Consider the following 25,378-nt stretch of genomic DNA (forward strand, 5'->3'; position numbering starts at 1 on the left):
GAAATACTCACTTGACCAGGTGAGGGGTTCTAGCTCTCCGGGGTATGCTTGCAAACTTCGGGTGCGAAACCTCATTATTACGTGAATCATGCATCGCTCATCTCATCCTCCACTAAATGATATCAAGACTTGAACTAAGGAGTCCCTGGCGTGGCCGTACATTATGCAGAGTGTTTGAAATCTAACAACTGCATTCATAAATCACGGCATCGTTATTATTAAATGACGATATCAGCGTCTCCGTCCCGATACATATCTAGCTAACGTGTTAGGGCCTAGTCAACGGGTTGAACGTCGGATGGAAGGCCCTGGAACGACTGCAAAGTGGGCCATATCACTGATGGCCAACACACTCCTTATCGCAGGATTAGTTTTCTATCAGTTAATATATTCTTCATTATCAACTATTCACCATAGTGGATATCGGAAAACAAACAATTTCAATCTGGTCTACAGATGTCAAACGTGACCAGCTTCCCCGGCTCTGCAATGAGAACCCGTTGGGCACAGGACGGCGGCGCTGCAGAATTAACGGTAGCCATCCATATCCTTGATCTTTGGGGAAGGCGGTTTCCTACTCTTCCTGGCATGTAACTCCGCAGCCTCCGCAGGCCCTCTCTTCACCAATTCCCAAGATAAGTTCTACTACTTCATAGTAAGCCAGGGGTAAACCACACTAACACATCTATACTAGTTGTTAGCGTCTGACTATGGCGTCCCGTACCTGCGAAACGGAGGCAGAAGGGGTCCGTCCATGCAAGAAGGCTCAGTGTGGCTCCAAGCCACCCGTGCAGTGTGCAGTGAAAGAGAACGCACCTGCAGAGAATCAGGACGAAACGGTCCGAACAACTTCCATGCATGCCTGGACAGCTGTCTTATGTCTTATGTATCGACATCCATCCCAGGCATTTGGATTCTCCCCGAGATCTCCAGCGTCGATCGAAATGCTTCCTTTCCCATCCTTGAGCATCGCCTTGACCATATTGTGAGTGAAGTCTTAGGAAATTGCTTGTCCCGCTCGAAGGGACTGCACCCCAGCTCGCAAGATGGCAATGTCATTGCCACACTAGGCTGGTTCAAGGAGGTCGACTGCGTGATCTCAGGACGCAGGAAGAAACGAAAAAAGTCAAAAGTTCCCACTTTTATCCATTCCGCCAGCCATCAGCCATCGATGGGAGAGGATCTACAACATTAGCTTCGCAGCTTAAAGTCAAACCCGCTGTTGACATACTTGCTTATACGAACATTTCGATTTCACATGCGGGGTGCGTCTATCTGGACACAGCGGGAAGCTTCAGTGAGACGAATCAACGCCAGAGTACTCCGTAAGAGCATGTCGGACCAAGGGACAACTTAGGTTAAGTTGCTTGGTCCCTCGAGTCAGCCGCGGAGATAACATGAATCGAAATCCAAGGGCCTCCATTATTCTTCCGGAAGCTTCAAACATCGCAATATCTTTGACCGCTCGTAACGAGATTAGAATTCTCCACTTGGCACGAGAACTGCGGAGCATGACCTCCTCCGCTCTCTCCCCCAGAAAATGGAGACGTCGACTTGGCAGATTGCAAGTCAGTCCGGAGAAAGGTCACTTTTTCGTCCAGGGGTCCGCGAGGGAACAAGCACTAAAGGCTTCAACCGAAGTCAGATTCTCTCGACAGCAGATATGTATGGCGAACAACAGCTGAGATGGGGAATCTCGTAAAAGCAGAAAGGCCTATGAACTTTCATATCCTGGTAACTGAGTGATGACTTGGCATGGAACATTTCCATCGCCTAAGTTTCCTTAGTCCACCTTTTTTTTTCTATCCGCGTTCGCTCCCTGTTCTACTGTCGTCGATACCCCAGGTTCTAGCGCTTCTGTGAAGGTCCCCAAAGTGTTAATCCTTCATTTCTTCTTCCGATAACACTGAAACAGTTTTATCCGGCCGACCAAAGAAACAACCACGGCTACGTGCGGGTCCAAGCCCGACATCGTGATCAGATGGCAAAGCTCAGAAATCCAATCTCGACATACCAGACTCAAGAGGTCTTGTCACCAAGCTCGTGCCGTAACCTGGGGAATTACTTTTTACCCTCTCCGGGGTTTGCCTTTTGCCTTCGCACGGTATCCTGACGTTGCAATCAGTGGGATCCTAGCAGAGCTCATGGGTCTCGGGGTATTCCTTGCAACGTCGAGATAACAAGCTGGATAGCAGGAGCAGGGGATCAAAATAGAACGATTTTGATTTTAACTTTGCTTCTTTGTGGGACTTGTTTATACCCCCGTATTATATGTTGAGGAGAGAAACGGACGGAGATGAGACGGGAGACTGACGGGAGAGCCTCCTACGACAATCTTTACTATAAAGATGGCCATCCGTCCTGACCTCTGCTAGAGATATTTCCCTTTCTCTCCTCCATCCCCTCCAGCACATCATCATCTCCACCTCAACAATTGTTTGTTGCCGATCAAGATGAAGTTTTCCGTTTCCGTCTCGCTGCTTGCTGCAGCTGGCCTGGCCTCTGCCGCCAATGAGTTCGCTATGAACAGGCTGATGTCCATGAAGGTCGCTGAGCGTGAGGAGTACAGAGCTAAGGGAATGTTCGCTCCCGGAAAATATGGCAACTCTACCAACCGTTTCGTTCCTTGCCGACACGGAAAGGCCGGAGAGTACTCGTGCGACAAGGTTGACCTGCACGGTTTCCTTACCCACCAGGAGATGGGCAGCACTACCCGTGAGGGTAACGATGTCTGGGGTAAGTCGAGAGCTTCTCATTGCGCCTACTGGGAGGTCAATGTACTGACTGGGTAACAGGTTGGACCTCAAGAGATGGCCGTGAATTCGGTGCCATTGGCCAGACTGATGGAACCGCCTTCGTCGAGATTCTCAAGGATGGACGACTTAAGTACAAGGGTCGTCTGCCCACTCAGACCGTCCCCAGTATCTGGCGTGACATGAAGGTCATTGACGGATACGTCTACATTGGAGCCGAATCCAAGGACCACGGTCTCCAGGTCTTTGACATGCGCAAGGTAAATTGAATTTTCACCTTAGTGAAAGATGACCGAATTGCTAACGAAACATATAGCTGCTCGACCTTGAGAAGCCAAAGACCTTCTCCATCACGGAGGACCTTACCGCTTTCTTCAGCGGTTTCGGTAGCTCCCACAACATCGTCCACCACGAGGCGACTAAGATGATCTATGCCGTTGGAACCGGCAGAAAGACCGAATGTGCTGGAGGTCTCTTCATGGTCGATGTTTCCGACCCAAGCAAGCCACAGTCCCGTGGCTGCGCCAACTCTGACGGATACGTCCATGACGGTGAGTCTTCTTCCAGGGCATTTAATAGTTATTTATGTAAACAAACAATGCTAATGTGCATCTAGCTCAATGCGTCATCTACACTGGACCCGACCGCCAGTACAAGGGCAAAGAGATCTGCTTCGGCTACAACGAAGACTCTCTTACCATCTACGACGTTACCGATAAGGGAAGCCCCAAGATCATCTCCAAGACCCCATACACAGGCTCTGCCTACACCCACCAAGGCTGGCTCGCCGACCCCAAGAAGATGACCTACCTGCTCCTCGACGACGAGCTCGACGAGAAGGACGGCACCGCCCTCGGCAAGGACCACACCACCACCTACATCTTCGACATCAAGGAGCTTGCTAAGCCAAAGTACACCGGTTTCTACCAGTCCCCCGCCAAGTCTATCGACCACAACCAGTACGTCCTCAACGGCCTCACCTACCAGGCCAACTACGGCTCTGGTCTCCGCATCGTTGACGTCAGCTCCGTTGAGAAAAAGCCCGATGGCTCCAAGTTCAGACAAACCGGTTTCTTCGACTGCCACCCAGAGGATGACCAGATGGGCGGAGAAGTTTCTTTCCACGGCAGCTGGAGCACCTACCCATACTTTAAGAGCGGATACATCCTCCTCAACAGCATTGAGCGTGGTGTCTACTCCCTCCGATACAACGGCCCACCAGCCCGTTACGGCTGGTAGATTAATATCTAGCCAGATCTTTTCTTCTTCGTCTTGAATATCATTTAGAATATTTAGACGTGTACATAGCTTTTCAATGAATATATGAATGAATATATACCTTTATGAATTCCAATGTTGCTCCCGTGCTCGATTATCACATTTATACTTTGCTGCCACTCGTTTAAGGGTTCAATCTGACTAGCGGCTTTTCCGCCCTAGCAATAAATAGCCGAAAAAACCAGCCCAAACAGACTTACCAATTACACTACACCAGCCACGGCTTCAAACGTATCGTATCAAACGCAGACATGCCATTTGACCAGATAGCAAGCGAAGAAAACATTTACGTGACAGGTACAGCCGTCAGCAGCTGACAATACACCACGTTCGTTCATCATGGACCTTCTCAGCCTTCTGGATACAATTGGGCATGAAGTCGAAGACGCCGAAGATGGTATGCATCAACCAATCAAATGGTATCATCTACTTTACATTACCTAACCGTCTTAGATGCCTTTATCCAATTCTCAAATCCTATACCCTCGAGTAACCTGGGCTTTATTGATCCCCGATCAAGTACCGTTGAGCTCACCGTTGGCGGAGAAGAGTTGACCATCCGTCAATCGCCAACCATCTTATCCTCGAAGAGAGCAGGAGGAACTACAGGCGCAGGTACGTTCATATAGATAGCTACGTCTGCAACCACATCTATACCCATATCCAGTGGTTGGTTGGCTGGTTGAGGTGGCCAATCAATTAACGAAATACCCGTTCAAATTTTTCACTACCTAAAATGACACTGTCACCAAACACATAACTACAACTGAAGTAAATAAACAAAGAGCCTAACTGAGCTGAACTGAACTGAAATGAAATGAAACAAACTGGAGAGAAAAGAAACATGGAAAAAGGAAAAGAAAAGAAAAGAAAAGAAAAATACTGATAACAGAAATAGTTCTCTGGCAAGTTACTCCCAAACTAGCAGAATGGCTCTGCAAGAAAGACAATGCCCTATGGAAATCATCCGTTTTAAACTCTGAATCCGCCGTCGTCGAGCTGGGATGTGGTACTTCGGCGGTGCTGGCGGTATCCCTCGGTCCGAAAGTAGGGTGTTACGCCGCGACTGATCAGGAGTATGTTCGGAAGCTGTTCAATGAGAATTTGCGAACAAATGGGAAGATCGCTTCTTCGTCTTCGTATGCGGGTTCGACGGGGAGTAGTAGGTCTGGCAAAAAGACTGAGCGAAAGGGTGGCAAATATCACCACCACCCTCACCCTCATCACCGGCCAGAACGTGAGAGGAAGAATAGCCCTGCTCGGCGTGGAGACGATGGAAGCGGTTCTGGCGATTGTAGCAGCGGTGGAGTGTCGGAGAAGATCAAATTCGTCCCGTTGGATTGGGAGTTGGATTCGCCTGATATGCTGAAACGTTCGATCAGCGCTGACATCGCTGAAGATGACCCTGGCTTCGACCTGCTGCTTGCATGTGATTGTATATACAATGATGCATTGATTGCTCCGTTCGTGGCGACGTGTGCTGATATATGTCGCTTGCGCCCGTCCGTGGGCGAGGAACGGCCCGAGAGACCTACGCTGTGTGTTGTTGGCCAGCAGCTGCGGTCTCATGAGGTGTTTGAAGGGTGGATGAAAGAAACCTTGGAGGTGTTTCGTGTGTGGAGGGTGAAAGATGAAGTCGCTGGGTCTACTCTGGCTTCTGGAACGGGGTATACGGTGCATATATTGCTTTTGAAAGGCGGAAACTAGATAGATAGACAAGACGGGACGGAAAATGATATGACAAGAAGAAGAAGAAGATTGAACATGACGTGTAGGCGCGAAGTAAACGTGAGGAAGAAGTAAACGTGAGAGAGGAGCAGAGGGATGTGGTCATCGTGTTGGTAGTGAAGGCAGAGGGAGATTAAAATTAGTATGGCGGGCTCGAATTTTGTGAAAATGGTATGATGCATTCATATTTTTGAGGCAGCAACGGAAAGGTCTAAGTACGGCTATGGGGAGGTTGCTAAGGAATCGCCTGCGTCCAGACCTGCTAGGGCACTATAAATCTGTTAGCATTGTGTGTTACATGTCTGTAGTTAGAGAGTATGCTGTACTTACCCGAATGCATTTTGAGAAGACTCATCTTTCTTCTCCTTTCCGGCTGGCGGTGTTCCGGTGCGGCTGCTTGCGCCGCTATCCTCGCCGCCTCGCACGAGGTTTCCTCCAGGTCCTAGATTTCTTCGTCCGCTTCCGCTCCTTGAGCCAAGTAGGCCAGATGGGCTGAAGGAAGCGGGCTGGTTGGTATTTCTGCCTGTCTTTAGACGACGTAGATCATCACTGCCGACTTTGTTGGAGTAATCTGGTGGAGGTACTTGGGCGCCGTAGCTGCCGAAGTTACGGGCGTCACCACGGCCAAGGTGCATGCGTCCACCACCGCCACCGCCTCTGTTGGCTTGTTGGCGGGCTCTTTCGAGTTCTTGCTCTTGTTGAGCGCGGGCAGCCTGTAACCGTTAGCATATGTATATCGACAAAAAGTTAAGTTAGAAGGGAGTTGGTAGGGACATACATCTTCTCTGATCTCAGCAATGGTCTTGGGACCCTTGTCGGCATCCTTTGATACCCAGTTGGCTTTTCGTAAATCAATAACATCCTATGACCATAGGTTAGTACTCAGCGGATCAAACATTGATATACGAGAACAGGGCAAGGACGTACCATAAGCATGAAGCGATGTCTGCTCTGCAACTCGGTTGTGTCCATCATCAACTTGATACGACCGAAGTATGCATCCATCATCGCATGTCCCTTCTCCGAGCTATCCAAACTAGCACCAATAGTTCTCAACAAACTGGCCAAACTCTCAACTTCTGCCTCATCAGGCACACCGTCATAATCAACCAGTCTTTTAACGCAATCGTGCATAATTCGTTCCGTCAACATGCCCAGCTTGAACAGCTCACCAATAAACTTGACTAGACCGAGACCACGTCGTTTGGCGGCCGCAGCCTTGTAGTATTCATCAGACATCATGGCAACCTCTTCAGTAACACCCTCAGGCTTCTCGGGCATGTTGACTTTCCAGCCTCGCTCGAACTCTTCCTGACAGCGGTTAAGTAGGTATTTGCGGAACAAGCTGCCTCCCGCTACGATGGTGCCGTTGCGGTCACGGATGTTTTCGTCCTTGATTTCAGGGCTCATGCTTTCATGCATACGCATGCAGAATTTGGCGTACATGGATGCCCAGTGAGCTTCGTCGGTGGCCTTTTCGAAGGTGAGCTGGATGACTTGGCGAAGGGTGCGGCCGTCGGACTCGTCCTTGGATTGAGCGACAATGTCGAGGATCTGGCCGGATATCTTGTCGAAGTTCTCGGGTGTCATCTTGTTCAGGTTACTCTTGACTTTACCCTGTACAACATCTGGTGGTAGATGGCCATCTGGAGCAGCACCTGGTCCCTTGCTGCCTATGCTGCGTGGTTTCCAGCCGGAATTGGAGGTGTTGAGAGGCTTGATGTCGGCGTTGGCAGTTAGAGGCATTGTCTTGCTCAATTCCTCCTCCTTCTTCTTCTGTTGCCTGCTTCCGGTGCGAGCACCTCTGTGGCTTGGGTTACGGGAGCCACCAAGCTGTGAGCCAGCGGCGGAGGCAGATCGAGCGCCCATGGGGTTGAGGGGGCCGAATTGGCCGAACGGGTTGCCGCCCTTGGACGAGCCTCGAGGAGCGTTCATGACGGGGAATCTATCGGAGCCGGCGGGGAGTGTATGTGTTCGCACAGGATTGTTGAATTGGCCCATCATGGGGCCTTGAGCAGGACCACGGCTAGCACCAGATCGAGGGCCAGGAGTGCGGACGGGGGTACGAGCAGAATCAGTAGATCCATCACCAACAGTCTCACGGACACGAGCATCCCAGTCGACGGAGGGCTTCTCCTTGAAAACGTTCTGGAACTGCAGCAAGAATTCCTTGTTGTATTTGAACTTGCGGTCTGCGGGGGCGTTGTTGTTGAGTGCCGGGTTGGGTGAGACAATGGAGGGTGGGTAGGCGACGTTGCTTGGGTCTTCGAGGAATCGAGCGGAGTGCAGAGATTTCATAGCCGCGCTAGGCTGTGGTGGTTCGACCTGCTTATTTGTCTCGAGCTTGAGAGAGGCGGGTTTCTCACGCTTTCCAACACCGCCGGCGAGAAGTTTCTGCTGTGGTGGTCCCATCGAGGTATCGGAGACTGGAGTTGCGGCGCCGCTCTCGGAGGGAGTAGCAACGGCTGGGGTGTCTGCAGGGGTGGCTGATTTGCCCCTAAGAGAAGCAAAGAGCGATTCACGCTCCTTTCTGTCTGCATCGTTCTCGCCAGACTCGAGTTTCTTGATACGAGCCTCCTCGGCGGCCTCAGCCTCTCGCTCAGCTTTCTTGAGCTCCTCCTCCTCAGCAGCAGCTCTCTCCTTTGCCTTGAGAGCAGCTTCGGCCTTCTCCCTGGCCTTCTTCTCTTGGTAGGCCTTCTCAGCAGCGGCTTCTCGGGCTTCGATCTCAGCCATCTCCCTCTCAATGGCATCAAAATCGATCTCATCCTCTTCAGCGGCCTTAGCGGGTTCGCTTACCACCACTTTCTCCTCTTCCTCCTTCTTCTTCTCCTCTTCCTTTGCAGGGGCGGGAGTAGCAGCTGGAGCCGGAGCCGGAGCCGGAGCAGGGATTGTTTCTGGCTTGGGGGCAGGCTTCTCGGTAGCAGCCTTCTCCTCGGCCTTTGAAGCAGCGGCTTCCTTCTCCCGAAGGCTCTGGACAACGGCATTCTGGAAGCTCTGCTTCTTCTCCTCACCGGTCTGAGATTTAGCATCAGTGGCATCTGGTTCTCCGCGGCTGGCGGTGCGAGGTGGCGGGGTGGAAGTAGGTGTAACACCTGGCTTAGCAGGAGAGGCGGATCCACGGGCAGGCGAGCTTGACGGCTTTACGACAGCACCGCTGCCAGGGTCACGGATGATCAGAGGGCTGTGTTTCTTTGGTACGACGAAGGGGGACTGGTTGACGGGGCTTCCATTGTTGTTGCGGCTGTTAGTGTGATGGTGTCCGGGGCCGCCTGGGCCGGGAGCTGGAGGCACCTGGCTGAGGCTGCTACCGGGCCGGTCAGTGGCAGACAATTGAGAGGAAGATCTGGCGATGGGTACACCCTGGGGCATCTGGTGTGGCTGAGCGGCGTACTGGCCTGGCATATAAGGTTGTTGAGGGATTCCGTAACTGTTTCGAGGAGAAGAGGGAACCATGGGCATGGGCTGCATGCTGTATTGGCCAGGGTAGTAGTAGGCATTGTTATCGTAAGGAGGGTAGCCCTGAGATTTGAATTTGGTTAGAAGATGTTCAAAATTGCCGCTTTCCGGCGAGAGGCATATGTGAGAAGGCCGCTGCTGCTCTTCTTGTGGTGGCAGTTCCGCCGTAGTAATTGGTGAGGAAACTTGAGGAGGGGGAGTAGGGAGCGGATGTAGTTGTGGAGGAAGGGATGGAGGCTCATAAGAAGGGGGTTGATATGATTGATGCGTTAATTGGTGAGGAGGAGGTGGTGGCGGAGGGGGTAGTGAAGGAGTAGGAGGAAGGGGAATGGGGCCATTGTGATGGGGATGATGGTAAGGAGGAGCAGGGGTATAGTGTGAGGAAGAGAAGTGCTTTTTGTGATAAGAAGAGCGGCGTTTGCTGTGAAACTTGGTGGAGGAAGATGAGGAAGAAGAGGAAGAAGGGAACGGATGCTGATTTACTTGTTGAGCTGCCATGGGCTGAGGATAAGCACCATACTGCTGGGGCTGCATCTGCGGGTTTGTCATGGGCACGGGAGCCATCTGGGGAGTAGCCGGGTTCGTGTGGGAGAGCGCGGGGCTCGATCCGGGCTGTTGGTGCTGGTGCTGATGCTGATGCTGGTGCTGGTGCTGGTGTTGGTGATGATTTTGATGCCGGTGCTGATGTGGAGGGTTCGGGTAGCCACCGTACGGCCGTTGCTGGGTGTTGTTGTATCGAGCATTCATGTTCGGACCGCCTCGAGTGTTCGGATGCGGCCTATATGGCTGGTGATTTGGCCTCATGTTTCGCTATTAAATGTTAATGGATGAATTTTTGTATATATCAAGAAGGTATGTCAAAGGGGAAAAAAATGGTGGTAAAAAAAAAGAAAAGAAAAATGGAAGAAACCAACCTGGTCATTTTGGTCCATATCAGCTATGAAATTCAAGTTATTCCCTGAGCCCTGGAGAGAAGACGGGGGACGACCACCGCTGGCCAAGGGCTGTGGAATGGGAGAAGGAGAAGCATGCGGCGAAGGCCCCCGCGAGTTGCTAGAAGGGCCTACACCGAGGGAAGCCTGTTGCTGTTGTTGTTGCTGCTGTGCTTGCTGTGGCTGCTGTTGCTGGTTAGCTGGGACAGCAGGCGGTCCCATCCTAGGAGAGCCTTCGACCGCGCCGAAGCGGAGGTTAGGCCGGGAGACAGATGTCATTAAACAGGGCAGTTCTTGGGTTGTATTATGTAGGGGGGTCGTAGCGGCGTCGCAAGGGAGGTGTAGGAAGGTCGAGGTGAACAGAGGATCTCAAGAGATTCCAGCTCCAACTCGAGATGCTGCGACTAGACCTGTTAGCTGGGCCAGTTTCAAGCAGTCAAAAAACAGCAAGTAGCAGCAGTATTAATATTAATATTGATGAGGATGTTGGGCTTGTTGAAGAGTCCCAGTCCGCCTAACACCTGAAACTTCCCGGCTCCCTCACATAGGCCGCAACTCCGGCGCAAAAAACGAGCAGCTGGGAGATGGCGCAAAGATCGAGACAGCCGCAGGAGACGCAGGAGACGCAGCAGGCCGCAAAGAGGAAGAAACGAGCGCTGTCGACTCACCCGCAGAAAGGAGGCCCTGCCTGTGAAGAAGTAAGAAGAAGAGAAAGACGAGTGAAACCACGGCCAGACAGGCGGGCAAAAGAGGACGACTGCGTGAGACCGCGGGGCGCCCTGCTTCCTGGAGAAGAGAAGGAGAGGCACAACAGGGGGTCTGAGGCGGTTCTAAAGCGGTTCTTGGTTGGGGTTTGTGGACTGTTGATAGTTGTGGTTGGTGGTTGAAGGTTGAAGTTGAAGTCGGACGTCGAACTTCAAGTCTTCTTCGTCTTCGTCGTCGTCTTCTTGTGCGGAAAAAAAAAGAAGTTTTTTTTTTTTTTTTTTTTTTTTTTTAGCTTTTGGTTTGGTTTTGTGACGGTATCGTAAGTTACGCATGTCAATATTACATGACTAAGATATGACTAAGATAATTATGTAATACGGTTAGGTTATGTAATACTTGCATAAGCAGACACCACAGGGACGAAAGAAGAGACAAAAGTCACTCAATATCGGATGCCCTTGTTTCGAAAGTGAGAAAATAAATGGGGATAAAAATATGTCTTTTATTGATTATAGGCAAAAACATGCCTGAGACAAATGAAAAAAAAAAAAAATAAAAATAAAAACAAAAAAACATAAACAAAAAACGCCATCCCTCCTACCCAAAAAAGATGTTTTTTTTTTTTTTTTTAATCAACTAGTTGTTGTGTCTTCCGCCTCCCGTCTAATAAGACGGACATAGCCGTCTTGGTCAGTTACCACACGGTATGGTATCTTTTTCAAATTCCTGTAATAATATGGTTAGTATATACTTTAGATATATACAAGATACCCATTTCACTTACTTTCGAAGCCATGGGATGGCTTTTATTAAAAAAATTAATATGGTTAACACGAGCTCTAGCCATTCGGCCCATCGTGGGAGGCTTGGTAGGGCCATCTTGCCGTCGCCGTTGCTGTTGTTGCTATTGTTGTTGCTATTGTTGCTGTTGCTGCTGGTGGTGGTGCTGCTAGTGCTGCTGCTGCTGATGTTGTTGTTATTGTTGTTGTTGTTGTTGTTGTTGTTGTTGTTGTTGTTGTTATTGTTATTGTTGATGTTGATGTTGTTATTATTGTTGTTGATATGGTCATATACGCTACCCAAGCAGTCTTTTATACCACTGGATTCTCAAATTATAGGAAGCTGCTCCTTACATTACAGTAGTAGCACTTACTCTTCGCTAACTATATAGAGATGACGTAGATCAAAATCTATTAAATTTACCATAAGACAAATCCGCGAGTTCGAGCAGAACTCGTCTTCTTTGGCCCACAGAAGCGGCCTATTATGAAAATAGAAATAAAACATACCGACTAGTCGCTACATTTACTTGAGATAATGAAGATGTATTTCCAAGACACGAAGATAAGGGCAAAAGGTTTATCAATCTATGGCATCCATGTCGTCATAGAACCGTAGAGTCAACAATGATGACTTCCTCTTCCTAGTATCCCGACGGCAACTCTTGGCAAAACCTTGTCATTACTTAGTTATTATCAATAATATAACTTCTTCTCCTCCAGCTGCCCCTTAAATCCCTCCTCAGAACGAATATCTATATTACCTACTTAGGTATTTAAGACTGCCTACAAGTAAACGATAGGCCGACGTCCGAATAAACTTAGCGCTGCCGCATTGACCTCCCGCTAGTTACCTAACTAACTACTTATAGCTAGCTAAGGCGGGTCCATATTAATGATTAGTCATCTTGACTCATCAACACAACAAGACGGCAAGCGCCGCTGCCTCAGTGCTACTGCTAAGTTTACCGCGGCTAAATAAACAGTAAGCACGCCTTTATTTACAACCCACGTCTTCCCCTCCCTTTCTTCTTTTTCTTTTCTTCCTTTTGATTTTAAACAAGACATCTTCTCATCTACACCCTTGACTGCGCGTCTCAGTCCATCAACGGCACACGAATCAGCGCCACCATACCACTACTACTGCCCCTGATACTACCGCTGCCATGGCACAGGGGCCTATCTTCCCTCCCAACTTCCCGGCCACATATGGACTGGTTGTTATTCATATTTATCAAATATGCTATTCAACCCAAGGAGCAAATATACACCCTAGTATGGATATCCCACTGCTTCTACTCCAATGGATACACGCCATTTTAACAAAAATAATTTGTTTCGTTACAATCTAGGGAAACTTCAAAATCCTGTTCACCCCGATTTTCCAGCGCCAATGACCCCGCATGGCGATCCTGCACGAGACAATATAATTCCCCAAGAAGATAACGTGCCTCGAGGGCACATTATCCCGGGGATATATATGTTATTATATTAACACTTTATAAAACCGTTAAATGGAGTCGCCGGTAAGAAGGTATTAATATTGTGTATATAGAGTTAATACTTACCATTTTATTTTAGATATTATTGGGGGAGAAAGTTTACAATAGAGGCGCCTGATGGGACTACACATAGTATTACTATTGGTAATAGGTAAGTAATCCAAGTTATAAATAACTATAAGATATAGGCTAATGTATATAAGTAATAGGCCTCCTGATGTGGAAATGGGAGTAAATCTAGCCCCAGCTCTAGCACTAGCTCTATTACCAGTACGAGCGCCAGTACAAGCGCCGATTAAGGCACCTGCACAGGAGCCAGCTCCAGCACCCAACTCTAGCACTTATACCTCTAGTACCTATACTAGAGCCAGCGCCGACATCGGCAACTCCCAGCGAATGGGAGCTAAAACCTCTCTTCAATTTCTCCTTCTCTTGACCTTATTGTGTCACTTCTTCTCTACTTTTTTCTCTTTTTTTCTCTCTTTTTTTCTTCTCTTTTTTTTTCTTGTTTCTACACTATTGTCGTTTGTTTATTTTTTGTTTGTTTTTATTCTTATCTCTTTTTCATCAAATGAAACTACATTGTATCTTCTGTCCTCTGACGTCGTTGACTACCTAAGTACTTTTTATTTTAGCCTAGGCCCACTAACTACCTAGGTAGTTGCCCTAACTTGTTACTTAAAGGAAAGACTACCTAGTTAAAGCGCCAAGACCAAGTTTATTCAGACGTTAGCCAATCCCTCTTGGTGGCTAGATAAACAGAGGAGATATATTTCCCGACATAGGATAAGAATACAAGGAGATGGCAAGGAGAGGAATAGTTAGTAAGTGGCTAGGCAAAGATTTGGCTCACAAGGCGACTGTACTTAACCATGGTTGAGCACGAGTCGATGACGAATATGATAGTTAGTCGTAGCTATTAGATAAGTTACGTGCAACTCCCTCCTGCTATCCTTCCGCTTCTTCTGCTCCTATCCTGCTCTTCCTTCCTCATTATTACTCTTAAAAGGACGCTTAACGCCTCGACGCCTCAATACTTACAATAACCCCCTTACTTCTAGTTTTTACAACGACCCGCCAGCCAAGACTCAAATATGAGCAAAACCAGTCCTCCGCCGCCCTACTCTGCTGTAGAGAATATGGGCGCAGTTAAACGACCGGAAGGCGCGGGCATGTAAGTACCATTATCCTTTAATGGGAAGAAATGCGCATTAACCGCATTATTCGTACTCAGTCGATTTATCGCGACCTTGCACCATCGCTATTTTTATATCAAATCTAATGGTAAAATGAAATATCATAGAAGGAGAAATGGACAGTAAGTAGCCTCGTTCCAGGGGTATTGCTGAGAATACTGGGTTAATTAGTACTAGGACCCCACATGAAGATGCCGTAGAATTCAAACGGCATCAGGAAAAAATGGATCAGTTGTGTGCCGAGGCGGGTGAGTGGAGAAGAGCGAAGCGGAGGATGAGGGAGAGAGAGAAGGAGAGACGCAGGGAGAGGGAGGCGGAAATGAAGAGGGAGAAAGAGAGGGAGAAAGAGAGGAGAAAGGAGTGGAAGAGGGGACGGGAGAGGGAGATAAAAATGGAGTGGAGCAGAGCGAAAGAAACGTAGGTAGAAATGGAGAGGGAGTAAGAGGGAGCAAGAGAAGAAGATGGAGAGTGAGAGGCGCAAGGAGAGAGCTAGAGCGACAGCCAGAGAGATAGAGAGCTGGAGGACATGGAACAGCGAGAAAGACGCTATCGTCGCTGCCGCCACTGTTATGCTGCTTCCCATCCACCTGCACAGTTCTCTACCATCTTCGCGGTGAGAAGTTCAACCAGAAGAACTCTGAAACGCAGGTTCCTAAGAAGTCTGCCGCCTAATACTCGATATATGATTTAGTAAGTCTAACTATTCAAAGAACCACCATACGAAGGGTTCAGTAGGTGTACTTTTATATATATCAAATATGTGGCTTTGAAGATGGTTGTTTATTCCGTGGTTCGTAGTTGAAGCGTTTGCAACAGCCAATGACGTCACTGGCCTTTAATACTTACTAAGCCATTATTCTAATACCGTTTTGATACACAGAGTAAGATATTACCATTATGATACGGTAAGTTTGGTAATAATCAAAGAGTCGACGATAATAATGAATGGTTTTTAGTGGTGAAAGCAAGAGGACGAAGAAGAAAAGAAAGACGGAAGAGTTAGTGAGAGACGGTTACGGCGGATGGTTACAGGAGAGAGAGGCAGGTGGCGGCGTGAGGGATAGAGAGGCAAGGCGTAGAAAGTAAGGAGAGAAGTTCGGTGTAAATACGGGTTTAACTAACTACCTTTTACGCCTAACGGTTTGCATGGCTGTCAAGGTAAGGCAAGAGGCAGATGGAGCAGACAGTCAGGGCGTACGGAGGACTGGCTTGATCCATGGAACTGACAGACAGACAGACAGACAGATGGATGGATGGATAGATCTAAGTAGACAGGCTGCCTGATGGTACGGGGTATGTACATGGCACCCGTCAGTTGGGTAACTAAGTAGGCAAGTAAGAGCAAGGCTCACAGCATTATCTCGCATGAAGACAGTATTTCTTCTGCAGGCTGACTTGAAGACTGCTAACTAGCCAGCGGGATACCCGTTATTACTTCCGAGAAAAAGAAAAGCCAGCCGGGATGGTACCGGTAGTTAAAATCCAGTAATTTAACTAGGTAGGTAAGGTAGGCAGGCAGTTTATATATTTATGCTGACCCAGGAAATGCATGTAACCTATGCGTGCATGCATACGGCCCGACGGGACCATCACTCGAAATCGCCCATCCTTGGCCGTCGATGGTCGGGGTACCGATGTGTGTCAAAGGCCGACGAGGCGCCCAGATCCTCGTGCTCGATGTTCTCAAACGAGTTATCGCTTCTGTTCTTGCGTAGGCCGCTGCTCTCGAAGCCTCCTACTGCTTCATCGGGCCCACCAGCACCAACGCCAGCAGCAGAGCTAAGACTTCCGAATTCCCGCTCATACGCTGACAGCAGAACCTTCAGATGGTCTCGCTGAGAAGCTATGTACGCTGCCTGCTCCGATCGCGGGGCAGAAGCGACATGGCGAGGTAGCAGACGGCCAGACGCACTGAGCTCCGCAGCTTGGGCGTCAGGACTCTTTGCTGCCCCTCCTGCTCCTGCTGCCCCTCCCAGCACGCTGCCTAGCATGCTGACGAAATCCGGTGCTCCGTAGCCACCTGCGGCACCGCCACTGGCACCAGGAGCCGGCCCAGCACCCACCGCGGGCAAACTGAATCTCGAAAACAGAGCCTGCGCATACGACGGTGCCGCAACGTTGGTCTCGGGTTGTCCCTGTCCCTGTCCTTCCCAAAGAGGCTGCAGCCCCATCGCCTTTGTCCTGATCAGATCGATAAGTTTCTTCAAGTACTGCAGTCCCATCGCACTGCCGCGAGAATGAGCCTGGCCTATAAAGTCCTCGATCTCACGCTCATGATGGCGAAGGAAGGGCTCGACGTGTTCGAGATAAAGTCTCTTTGCGCCCTGTGTTTGCGGAAGGACAAGATATGAAAGTGCGAATAGGCGTATCCAGCTATAAAACGGGAACCTGTATGTACATCACCATCTGTCAGTATATACATTATCCTGGTTTTCGGACGACCGTATGGGCCTGCTCTTGAGAGTAGAGGACGCACCATGATAATATGAAGAGCGTCCATGACTCGACGAGGGTGATGGCCGAGTAAACGACCCAGTACATCAGCCAGGGAGCTAGGTTGGTCACATCGCGGGTCTGGAGGGCCTTGTACGAAGCGAAGACGGGGAAGAGAACCGTGGCGACGGCCCTGTTGTCAGACCATCCGTTAGCTTTATCCTGTCCATCCTCAACTGGTAGACAACATAGACTCACGCCAGCAGGTCTGCGACGATGCCGAACATCGCGGTAAAGTGGAAGAAGTGGAAGTGGAAGCGGAAGTGGGATGTTGGTGAGCTTTCTTCAGCCCAGCTAGCTCAGCTTGTAGTTACAGTAACTCTGATGCTGGAAAAATAAAGCTGCCTTGTCCGGCAGGCTGTAGTCAACGGCGTCCTTAGCCAATTGGTCCAGCTGTGCGTCGGCGACGTATCACGAGCGGTCTGTCGCTTGCCGATGGCGTAGTTGTATAGTAGTTGCACAGTAGTTGTGGTGTAGTTGTCATGTCGCAGATGTCACTCGCTGTCTTACTTCGGTTTGACTCTGACTAAAACGCGCGATGACGCTCGTCGGCCCAACTTGCCAAAAGGGAAACTTGTCTTGCCACCACCGGCTGCAAACATGAGGATAGACGATAAGACTTATACATACTCGACATCTACTCTGTGTCTAATCGAAAAGGAGTTCGTAGAAGTAGTTTACTGATGAGCTAACAGGCAGAGACATGTTGACGACTGCGGGTTCAATAGATGTGGCTGTCTACCCAGAGAAATACACCTCCCTGCCAGGCCCAACCTGCATCGGATTCTCTCCATCATCATAGAGATACCTGTTCACGGCCTGCTCCATGTACGCATTCAGCATGGCGGACGGCTTCTTGACCCAGAAAGTGACCTGTGGCCGGTCCTCGACGGCTCTCTGCTTCCAGTCAAGCGTATCACGCATGCCGGTCAGCAGGGACCTATAGTTCTCCCTGTCACTGATGAAGAGCAACTGGCTTAGTTCGACGGTCCGAAGCGTTGATGGCATCGCGGCAAGCAAGTCGAGGATATCAGACTGAACCACGGGGATGCTCGAGAGGGTAAAATGTCGCAGTTTCGACCACTTGTCTATGGGGAAGAGAGACAGAAGAGAAGTGAAATGTTCCATCGACAGGTTCTCGGTTGCAAATATGCCTCTATCAGTGCGGAACGAGAAGTGCTCCAGATCAGCGCATCTGGACAAGGCAGAGTGGTAATGGCTGTCCTTGAACGGTGGCCAGACGGAGTCGTCCCTCCCGCCGACGAAAAGAGGGAGATCAAGGCGTTTGAAGCCGGGCTGTTCCAGTATCGTGGTAAAGTCGGACAGTTCTCGACAGGGACCGTTGAAGATGTGGTAGTTGATGCCCGTCTTGTGGCTGCATGGATCGACGATCAGCTCCGAGACGCTGTGTTTGCCAGCCTGTTCGGCAAGAGCCTTCGTAACAATTCGGAATCCTCGCCATTGGTCTTTGAGATACTCCTCGACCTCCTCGTCCCATAGATTGGCGTCGATGGGGAATGTAGTTTCCAGCGAGGACACCCATGCTTCAGGCATGGCATAGTTAAACGCATACGGCATGCTCCGTATATTAGGCGTCCGGTATAGAGGCAGAAACAGCTTATCATGCGCTGTCGGGATAATCCTTACTTTCCTCAGGGCAGGAAACCGTTCCAGTCCTAACTTGAGAGCTTCCACATCCTCTCCAGACGCAATCACTTTCGCCTGATCCAGGAAATACCCCTTATACGTTTCCCATGACTCCGCTGGCGGCGTCAAGCGACGAGTTTCCATCATCCGCTCCTCCAGCCCTGCTTCAGTTTGCAGCTCATACTCACATTTAGCCAGCCGCTCGAGATTCTCATCGCACACCTGCGTGAACCACCTGGGACAGTATGTTGGCGACCCCTTTTGGCGCCGCTCCTCGGGGACCTTGTCATAGTGCAAACCGGTGACTGCTCCGACATAGTGGCCTTCCCGCTCCAGCACGTCTTCGATGGGGGCGGGGCTGAACGCACCGTCGTCCCATATGAGCTCTTTGACTTGCAGACGCAGAGTCTCATGGCTAGCTATGCAGCAGAATACCTCGATATCTCGCTTATGGATGGACAGAAAGACTCGCTCCACGTTGAGAAGGGCGGTGTTTCTTATCACCGAGCATGTCAGGCGTAGCTTCTTAATGGTGCTATTGGGCAGGTAGGAGAAGATCAATATCTGGATCTCGGGGGGGAGGGTGGTAAGCGTCGATGTCATTGTTCAAAACGACTTGAGCCACGCACTCCATAGATTTTGAAGATGGTATTCTTTCGATATCTATCGGGTACGAAGTACTCCGTAGGCTTATATGATGACGGTCGAAAGGACGTCCCTGAGGCTACTAATCGACGCCCCTCATGGCCACTTTGTTGCTGTGTTTCAGCCGAAGATCAACGGGGCTCAGCGGCTCGTATAACTGAAAATGTAATTATGGGACATGGCTTAGCGCGCACCAACCCCTGAATCACTGACTCCTCGCATAGTTAAATGATATCGTGTTGAGGAAATATTCAACTGAAAGAGCTAACTGCCGCGAGACAGCCATTTTAGAATGGTCCTAATGATGCCATGACCTATTTAAGACTATGACTATCTTTCAACATTTATTTTGCTCGGGTATTTTCGGTTCCTCTTCCTCGGCTTGAGCCTCATTTTCTCTATTATTTTGCCCCTAGCCTGCGGGCATGCCACAGAGCATGCGTCCTGCCAAGGAGGGGCCGCTCACACAGCCAATAATAACTAACTACTTAGGTAAGGAGTACTGGCTAGCATTATACTGGAGCCTAGTAGTAATTACTTATTAAGCCACTTTATAGCCAGGCTGGTATCGAGCGCAAGCTTTCAAATAAAGCTAGAGGAGTAACTCTCCGCGATTTTTAGATTCAACGTTTCTCCAGAAATCGCGGTAACTGCCAAGGGCCCCTCCTATTAACTAGTTAATAACCACTTACGTGGTGCTATGTTTTTATAAGCAGCCAGCCAAAGAAAAGGAAGTTATAATGCGTTTCCGGGTCCTATCATTTTGGGTTGTGATAACATTAGTTACTATTTGGGCACTGTGAGTACAAGCGCCCCAAGTCGAATTCACAATCAGACCTTCAAATGCTTATGCTTTAGTTACACTAGCCTCTGCGTCATTGCGTTTATAGATGAACGGCCAATCATAATCATGATGGAATGGTTTACTCCGCGTTCAATATCAAATGACACAGAACAAACCGAAATTTTCATTAGCCCCCCTCGACTCCGATTCGATCCTCCACCAAGACTCCGGCTTGAGTTTGTCGGGACAGGTGCTTTGGTCAAAGCCTGGCCTTTAAGAGATCCCACGTGTCCGACGAGATGCGGAGGTGGAAAATGGGTGAAGCTCGCAACCATTCCAGAGCTCAATTTTCTCGGGCTTGATCGATTCCAACAAATAGAAGCGTCAACTAATAAGACGGAGGAGGATGCCTTTGCGGAGAAGCTACGCCTAATTGGTGCAAGCTGGCAGGCAGATTATATAGACTATCACACTATAGACTTCGAGGCAACAGAAAATGTGTCCTTGTACGGATGGCCTTCTACTGGCGGGTTATGGGTTTATCAATATGATGGCTACGAACCTGTTAAGATCCGTATCCTCAACAGGCTTTCTGGGATGTTAAGGTTGGCAATCACTATGGATGAGCAGTCTCAGCTTTTGAAAGATCACGGGGCGCGTTTCTACGAAGATCCAAAACAATACCCTCCGTTTGCTAACTTGACGACTCCCAAGGGAAGGGATTAATGAGCCTAGTACTCCATATTCGAAGAGATCTGCATTCTATATTCTCCTTCACTAGTACTATAGTTATAACAGCAAAAGGTAATAAATGATTGGTTACAACGTTGCAGAGCGTATAACCGTGTACATTGTGGTGACTAGAGAGCTTGGTCTCTTATTACATGCAGAGATTTCCAGGTCCAAATACGGATGGAAGCTGACTAAGCTACTTATTTTGACATTACCTAATAATGCTTGCGAAGATCCTTTCCCGGAATGGCGTTGGGACGTGCACGACGGCATCCGCTCTTTTGCCTTCTTGCTAGCAGATCAAGCCTTGTTTATTTGAACCTCACTCGATATGCTGCAGTTGCTGAGATACCTCCAGGGATACCGGGAGAGGCATGACTAATGGGCAATCCTCAGCTCTATATGTGAGAGGGGGTTCTTGATGGGGATGCCGATAATTATATGGAAATAACTTTACGGATAACCTTACGGCACCCCGGCTACACTTGCAATTTTACCCGCCGTCTCTGGTGGCCCTCTGGACATAAATTCCCACCACCAGACCTGGACATGTTTGTGATACCCTACAAGGACAATAAGGATACAGGCATCTTACACAGTTAAACGAGCATCCAACAACATTCTACGCAACCTATCAAACCGACCCGCCTGCCAATATGCCGGAGCTCTGCGACATCAGCTACTCACGCGAGGAGTGCATCGCCGCAGTACGTGGGTACTACCAATTTCTTACCACCCTATATCTAAAGGAGGGCGATATCCTGGAGCCGCCAGAAGGAGGCTGGCCCTCAGTTACCCCTAGTGCCATACAACAGTTGGGCAAAACAGATGAAGTCGCGTCGCTACTACGGTATCTTCCCTATATACGCCAGCCTGGAAATGGTGGACCACAGAGCTTCCCATATAGCTACTTTGCAAACTGGGAGGACGCTTGTGCCTATATGGATCAGGGGAAATCAAACCCTGAGGGTATTAAAGTATGCTCAGAGGGTTATGATATAAATAATGTACCACCTCATGTTATTGGTCTTACAAGCGGTGGACGGAATAATTTCCTTCTTCTCCTTGATACAGAGCTTGGTGTTATTTATTGGCCAGAGTGCCATGGAGATATTCAACATGACGATGATACCCCCTGGGAGCGAGTTTGGGATGACCCGTATGATTATGCACTGATAAGTGAGGTAGAGTGGCGCGCTGAGGGTGCGTACTGGGCTATCCCTGACTTCTTTGAAATTCTCAAGGACCAGTTTCGCCGTCTGCTCTTCGTCCCTACTAATACGCTCACTGTTATCGATGTCTATCATTACGGCGATTTGTCTGGGTTTGTTGAGTTTTTACAGGGGATTTATCGAGAGCATGGCTGGCCGGACCTTGAACAATACAACAAGTTCGAATGTCTCAAAGATATACGAAAGCGGTTAATGGAGAAGTATCCCGACAATGTGGACCCGAACGAAGACCCGCACGGAGGCTCGAACGAAGGCCCGAACGAATAGACGGTCGATGTACGGCGTAGCAGGTATGCATGGTGTTGAGGGTGCCGCGTACATTTTCAATATTTAACATCATACCTGCCCTAGTGTTGAAAAACAAAAGAAACGAAATAATACCAGCATTTTTATCACACTGTTTGAATTTCCTCTGAGGAAGTCCTTGTCGTGCTCCATACTAATGTTCTAGGTCTCAAGCCATACGAGGTCTCGGGGCTTGCCTATACTAGTATGCTGCTACATATCTTTGGGAGGGCAGGCTGAACCTTCGCTGCCATCAACCTCAATGGCTCCCAAGCTGTGTTGCCCTTGAGTGAACATGACCTTTCTCCCATTGGAGGCCCTGAACGCCCATTATTCTGACAAGCATGACTGCCCGCTGCTTGTGTTGACTATGCAAACATCCATAGCTGGATCCCTTATTTCTCTGTGGATCGGCTTGCACCGCTGCCAGGAGCCGCTCCTGGTGCAGCTATCCGTTACCCAGCCACTGGACGACCCAGAGTCTACCATACTCCTACGCACTTGTACCTCGAGTTCTGGCACATCGCACGCCTTTGCCGCAAAACAGATCAACAACCCCAAGAAATGGAAAGAATTATACCAGATAAGGCTTGAAACTGCGTCTGCATGTGTTATCACCGGCACTAAAGTCCAGGACAAACTGAAACTGGCTATTGGGGGCAGCAATGAACGAAACAGTATCCATGCTACTCGCCTTCTTGACGGCATGGAGATGTTCTTCAGCGCGAGAGATAACTGTGACGAGAACTTTCTGTTTGCCTATTATAACGGGACCGCTGCGGGGCTTTACATTGGCCCTGGTCTGGGTAAACCTACTGCGAAATCAGCGCTCAGCGCCCTGTCTAACCATCTACGGACCCGTGGTGCGGTGATGACAGTAAATCAGATCGAGTTTTTGGAATATCTATCGATACCACAGGCGACCTTACAGCAGTCCAGAAGACAGCCTCCGAATGGAGCAAAGGGAACTGCGTAACAGGGATAGTCTCTATCAAGAGAACTCTGGTTATAAATTTGGGCTTTCAGATGACTAGTTAGAGCTATGTTCTAATAGTTAGGAATAATGCTAGTCGGCTCAGAGCGTTCCAACGCAAAGATAAGTCTTCGCCCATAAGCCGGTACAATCAGGCTTAATTGCTGGGTTCCATTTGACGAGATTTGCCAACGTCACTTTATACTTCGCCTGAATAACTGGACAGGTATTCCCGGTATCAACAAAGTGAAACTTGTTGCAGTTATTAACCATCCCGTTCTGGACCGGAGTAGGTGTCTGAATACCATTTGGAGGCTTTGTTGGAGTTGGAGTTGCCGATGGCTTTGGTGTATACCCGATAATCGACACGCAGGCATACGCATTAGCCCATAAGCCTGCACATGTGTTCCCAGCCTTGGGATTCCATTTTGTGAAGTCCGATAAGGCGATGCCGTGTTTGGATGAAATAGTGGCACATGAATCGCCGGCCTGGACCAGGTAGAATTTGTTACAATTGTTGACAATATCAGGCTGGGTAGGTAATGGCGTCTCGATACCATTGCTCGGTTTGGTTGGAGTTGGTTTGGGTTCATGGCCGATGATAGAGACGCAGGCATACGCATTAGCCCAGAGACCTGCGCAATTGCTGCCAGCTGCTGGGTTCCACTGTATAAACTGTGCAAGGGAGATGCCATACTTGGACGTAATGGCAGCACAGCCCTCACCCGGCTCTACCAGATGAAACTTGTCGCAGTTGTCGACAATCTTAGGTTGTGTTGGAAGAGGAGTCTCAATACTAGGCGGATACTCATGGTCAGCTATTGTCCTGTCTCCACTTGTGGTGGTATACATATACCTACCCATTGGATGGCTTAGTGGGCGTTGGCTGGGGGGCCGGAGAAGTGGTCTTGGACGGCTCGTGGCCGACAATAGACACGCAGGCATAGGCATCAGCCCAGAGCCCGGTGCAATCTCTCCCAGCACTTGGGTTCCAGGCTATAAACTGGGCACTGGTAATTCCGTAAGTGACAGAAATAGTACCACAGTCTTCTCCCTGTTTAACCAAGTGAAATGCATCACAGTTAGGGGCAATCTCAGGCTGTGTTGGCAAAGGGGTCTCGATAGCTAAGCCAACCTGTTAGCATCACCACCTTTTTCAGAGTGCAGCTTGGGAAAACTTACTACCAGGTGTTCCCGTAGGCCCTGATGGTCCGGTTGGAGATGCCGTTGGTGTGGGTTCAAATGCCGTTTCCACGCAGTAGGACTTGCCCACGGTCATGCCATTACAGCTACCCGTGATTGATGGATTCTGAGTCTTCCGGTTAGCTTTTCAATTTTTGACACTAGGTGGAGGAGAACAGGAATTATCCACCACTCACCCAACGCTGGAACTGCTCTAAAGTAACGGAGTTTGCCTGAAGCACCTGGTCACATGGAAGCTCTTCGTTATAATCAAACCACCAGCTGCAGTAGCTGGTCGTGTCCTTGTCGTGCGGGTTGGTTGGAGTGACGCCTCTGCGGCGAGAATGAGCACCAAGGGCAGCGCCAAACGTCAGCTCAGAGCTGACAAGGAGCAGCAAGCAAGCTTTGAGAGCGACCATGATGATGAATCCAGTTGGAAGGAGATTAATCGAATAACGGCTTGATCATAACTATTGGCAGATTTCTCGTCTACCTTGCATCCCAGGTTTTATATAGATATCCTACTCCATCAGCTGGACAAATCAGGTATGGAATCGAGATATCTCCCACTTCCGCCCGAGGCGTGCAGCAAGGAGAGAAAGGGACTGGTTTGAGCTGCCAGGCTCGCCTGCAATGCCATCACTGCATACATAGCTCGCCTGCAGCGGTGGAGGTCATAAGAAAAACTCCGGTCTACGTGGGGGTCTCTGTATGTATGTGAACGTAGTCCGGAAGTAATGCATCTCAACCCCGTCTGGAAGTTTCACCGGAAGAAGGATATATTTCCTTATCCTTGTCTGGAAATTCTATAGTCAAGCAGGATATATATCAACCTCCTCTCCGTGGCTCATACGATGCTGCAGCATCCATGTCGCCAGGAACAAAAAACAACCTAGCAATTCAGTCGGTCAGGGGATTCATGCATACTGTTAATTAGCTGCATTTGTTGCGGCTTTTTAACGTTGGCTGGGCACACCATACTTATCGGTGTCCTGAACGGGACTACACCGAGTAGACCGGCCTCTTCATTTGAACAAGGCAGGATATAATAAATCATAGAACATACATGGAATTTC

The 25,378-nt window shown here is 49.3% G+C and overlaps 11 protein-coding genes across 11 annotated transcripts; 7 read left to right on the plus strand and 4 right to left on the minus strand.

The window, feature by feature from the left end:
• Positions 1-2,453: 2,453 nt before the first annotated feature.
• MGYG_08106 (hypothetical protein) lies at positions 2,454-3,992 on the plus strand (the record flags this gene model as incomplete). The annotated part of the gene is made up of 4 exons (XM_003169884.1): positions 2,454-2,736; positions 2,796-3,013; positions 3,070-3,304; positions 3,370-3,992. 4 exons carry the CDS (start codon positions 2,454-2,456, stop codon positions 3,990-3,992), a joined length of 1,359 nt encoding a protein of 452 aa, XP_003169932.1.
• Positions 3,993-4,370: 378 nt separating this feature from the next.
• MGYG_08107 (hypothetical protein) lies at positions 4,371-5,738 on the plus strand (the record flags this gene model as incomplete). Its single annotated transcript, XM_003169885.1, has 3 exons — positions 4,371-4,428; positions 4,485-4,646; positions 4,930-5,738. The coding sequence occupies 3 exons, from the start codon at positions 4,371-4,373 to the stop codon at positions 5,736-5,738; spliced, it is 1,029 nt and encodes a 342-aa protein (XP_003169933.1).
• A 242-nt stretch (positions 5,739-5,980) lies between these two features.
• MGYG_08108 (eukaryotic translation initiation factor 4 gamma) lies at positions 5,981-10,426 on the minus strand (the record flags this gene model as incomplete). Its single annotated transcript, XM_003169886.1, has 5 exons — positions 5,981-6,029; positions 6,090-6,472; positions 6,538-6,621; positions 6,687-10,025; positions 10,130-10,426. The coding sequence occupies 5 exons, from the start codon at positions 10,424-10,426 to the stop codon at positions 5,981-5,983; spliced, it is 4,152 nt and encodes a 1,383-aa protein (XP_003169934.1).
• Positions 10,427-10,731: 305 nt separating this feature from the next.
• Positions 10,732-11,995, plus strand: MGYG_08109 (hypothetical protein; the record flags this gene model as incomplete). The annotated part of the gene is made up of 2 exons (XM_003169887.1): positions 10,732-10,998; positions 11,726-11,995. The coding sequence occupies 2 exons, from the start codon at positions 10,732-10,734 to the stop codon at positions 11,993-11,995; spliced, it is 537 nt and encodes a 178-aa protein (XP_003169935.1).
• A 2,010-nt stretch (positions 11,996-14,005) lies between these two features.
• Positions 14,006-14,750, plus strand: MGYG_08110 (hypothetical protein; the record flags this gene model as incomplete). Its single annotated transcript, XM_003169888.1, has 3 exons — positions 14,006-14,038; positions 14,195-14,307; positions 14,507-14,750. The coding sequence occupies 3 exons, from the start codon at positions 14,006-14,008 to the stop codon at positions 14,748-14,750; spliced, it is 390 nt and encodes a 129-aa protein (XP_003169936.1).
• Positions 14,751-15,918: 1,168 nt separating this feature from the next.
• Positions 15,919-17,049, minus strand: MGYG_08111 (receptor expression-enhancing protein 3; the record flags this gene model as incomplete). The annotated part of the gene is made up of 3 exons (XM_003169889.1): positions 15,919-16,717; positions 16,806-16,955; positions 17,021-17,049. The coding sequence occupies 3 exons, from the start codon at positions 17,047-17,049 to the stop codon at positions 15,919-15,921; spliced, it is 978 nt and encodes a 325-aa protein (XP_003169937.1).
• A 511-nt stretch (positions 17,050-17,560) lies between these two features.
• On the minus strand, positions 17,561-19,072 carry MGYG_08112 (hypothetical protein; the record flags this gene model as incomplete). The annotated part of the gene is made up of 1 exon (XM_003169890.1): positions 17,561-19,072. One exon carries the CDS (start codon positions 19,070-19,072, stop codon positions 17,561-17,563), a length of 1,512 nt encoding a protein of 503 aa, XP_003169938.1.
• A 955-nt stretch (positions 19,073-20,027) lies between these two features.
• MGYG_08113 (hypothetical protein) lies at positions 20,028-20,624 on the plus strand (the record flags this gene model as incomplete). The annotated part of the gene is made up of 1 exon (XM_003169891.1): positions 20,028-20,624. The coding sequence occupies one exon, from the start codon at positions 20,028-20,030 to the stop codon at positions 20,622-20,624; it is 597 nt and encodes a 198-aa protein (XP_003169939.1).
• Positions 20,625-21,286: 662 nt separating this feature from the next.
• On the plus strand, positions 21,287-22,129 carry MGYG_08114 (hypothetical protein; the record flags this gene model as incomplete). The annotated part of the gene is made up of 1 exon (XM_003169892.1): positions 21,287-22,129. The coding sequence occupies one exon, from the start codon at positions 21,287-21,289 to the stop codon at positions 22,127-22,129; it is 843 nt and encodes a 280-aa protein (XP_003169940.1).
• Positions 22,130-22,442: 313 nt separating this feature from the next.
• MGYG_08115 (hypothetical protein) lies at positions 22,443-23,123 on the plus strand (the record flags this gene model as incomplete). Its single annotated transcript, XM_003169893.1, has 2 exons — positions 22,443-23,024; positions 23,067-23,123. The coding sequence occupies 2 exons, from the start codon at positions 22,443-22,445 to the stop codon at positions 23,121-23,123; spliced, it is 639 nt and encodes a 212-aa protein (XP_003169941.1).
• Positions 23,124-23,222: 99 nt separating this feature from the next.
• On the minus strand, positions 23,223-24,721 carry MGYG_08116 (LysM domain-containing protein; the record flags this gene model as incomplete). Its single annotated transcript, XM_003169894.1, has 4 exons — positions 23,223-23,916; positions 23,981-24,245; positions 24,303-24,429; positions 24,500-24,721. The coding sequence occupies 4 exons, from the start codon at positions 24,719-24,721 to the stop codon at positions 23,223-23,225; spliced, it is 1,308 nt and encodes a 435-aa protein (XP_003169942.1).
• Between the last annotated feature and the right edge of the window lie 657 nt (positions 24,722-25,378).

The sequence above is a fragment of the Nannizzia gypsea genome, genomic scaffold (assembly GCF_000150975.2).
Source record: "Nannizzia gypsea CBS 118893 supercont1.8 genomic scaffold, whole genome shotgun sequence".
Lineage (NCBI taxonomy): Eukaryota > Fungi > Ascomycota > Eurotiomycetes > Onygenales > Arthrodermataceae > Nannizzia > Nannizzia gypsea.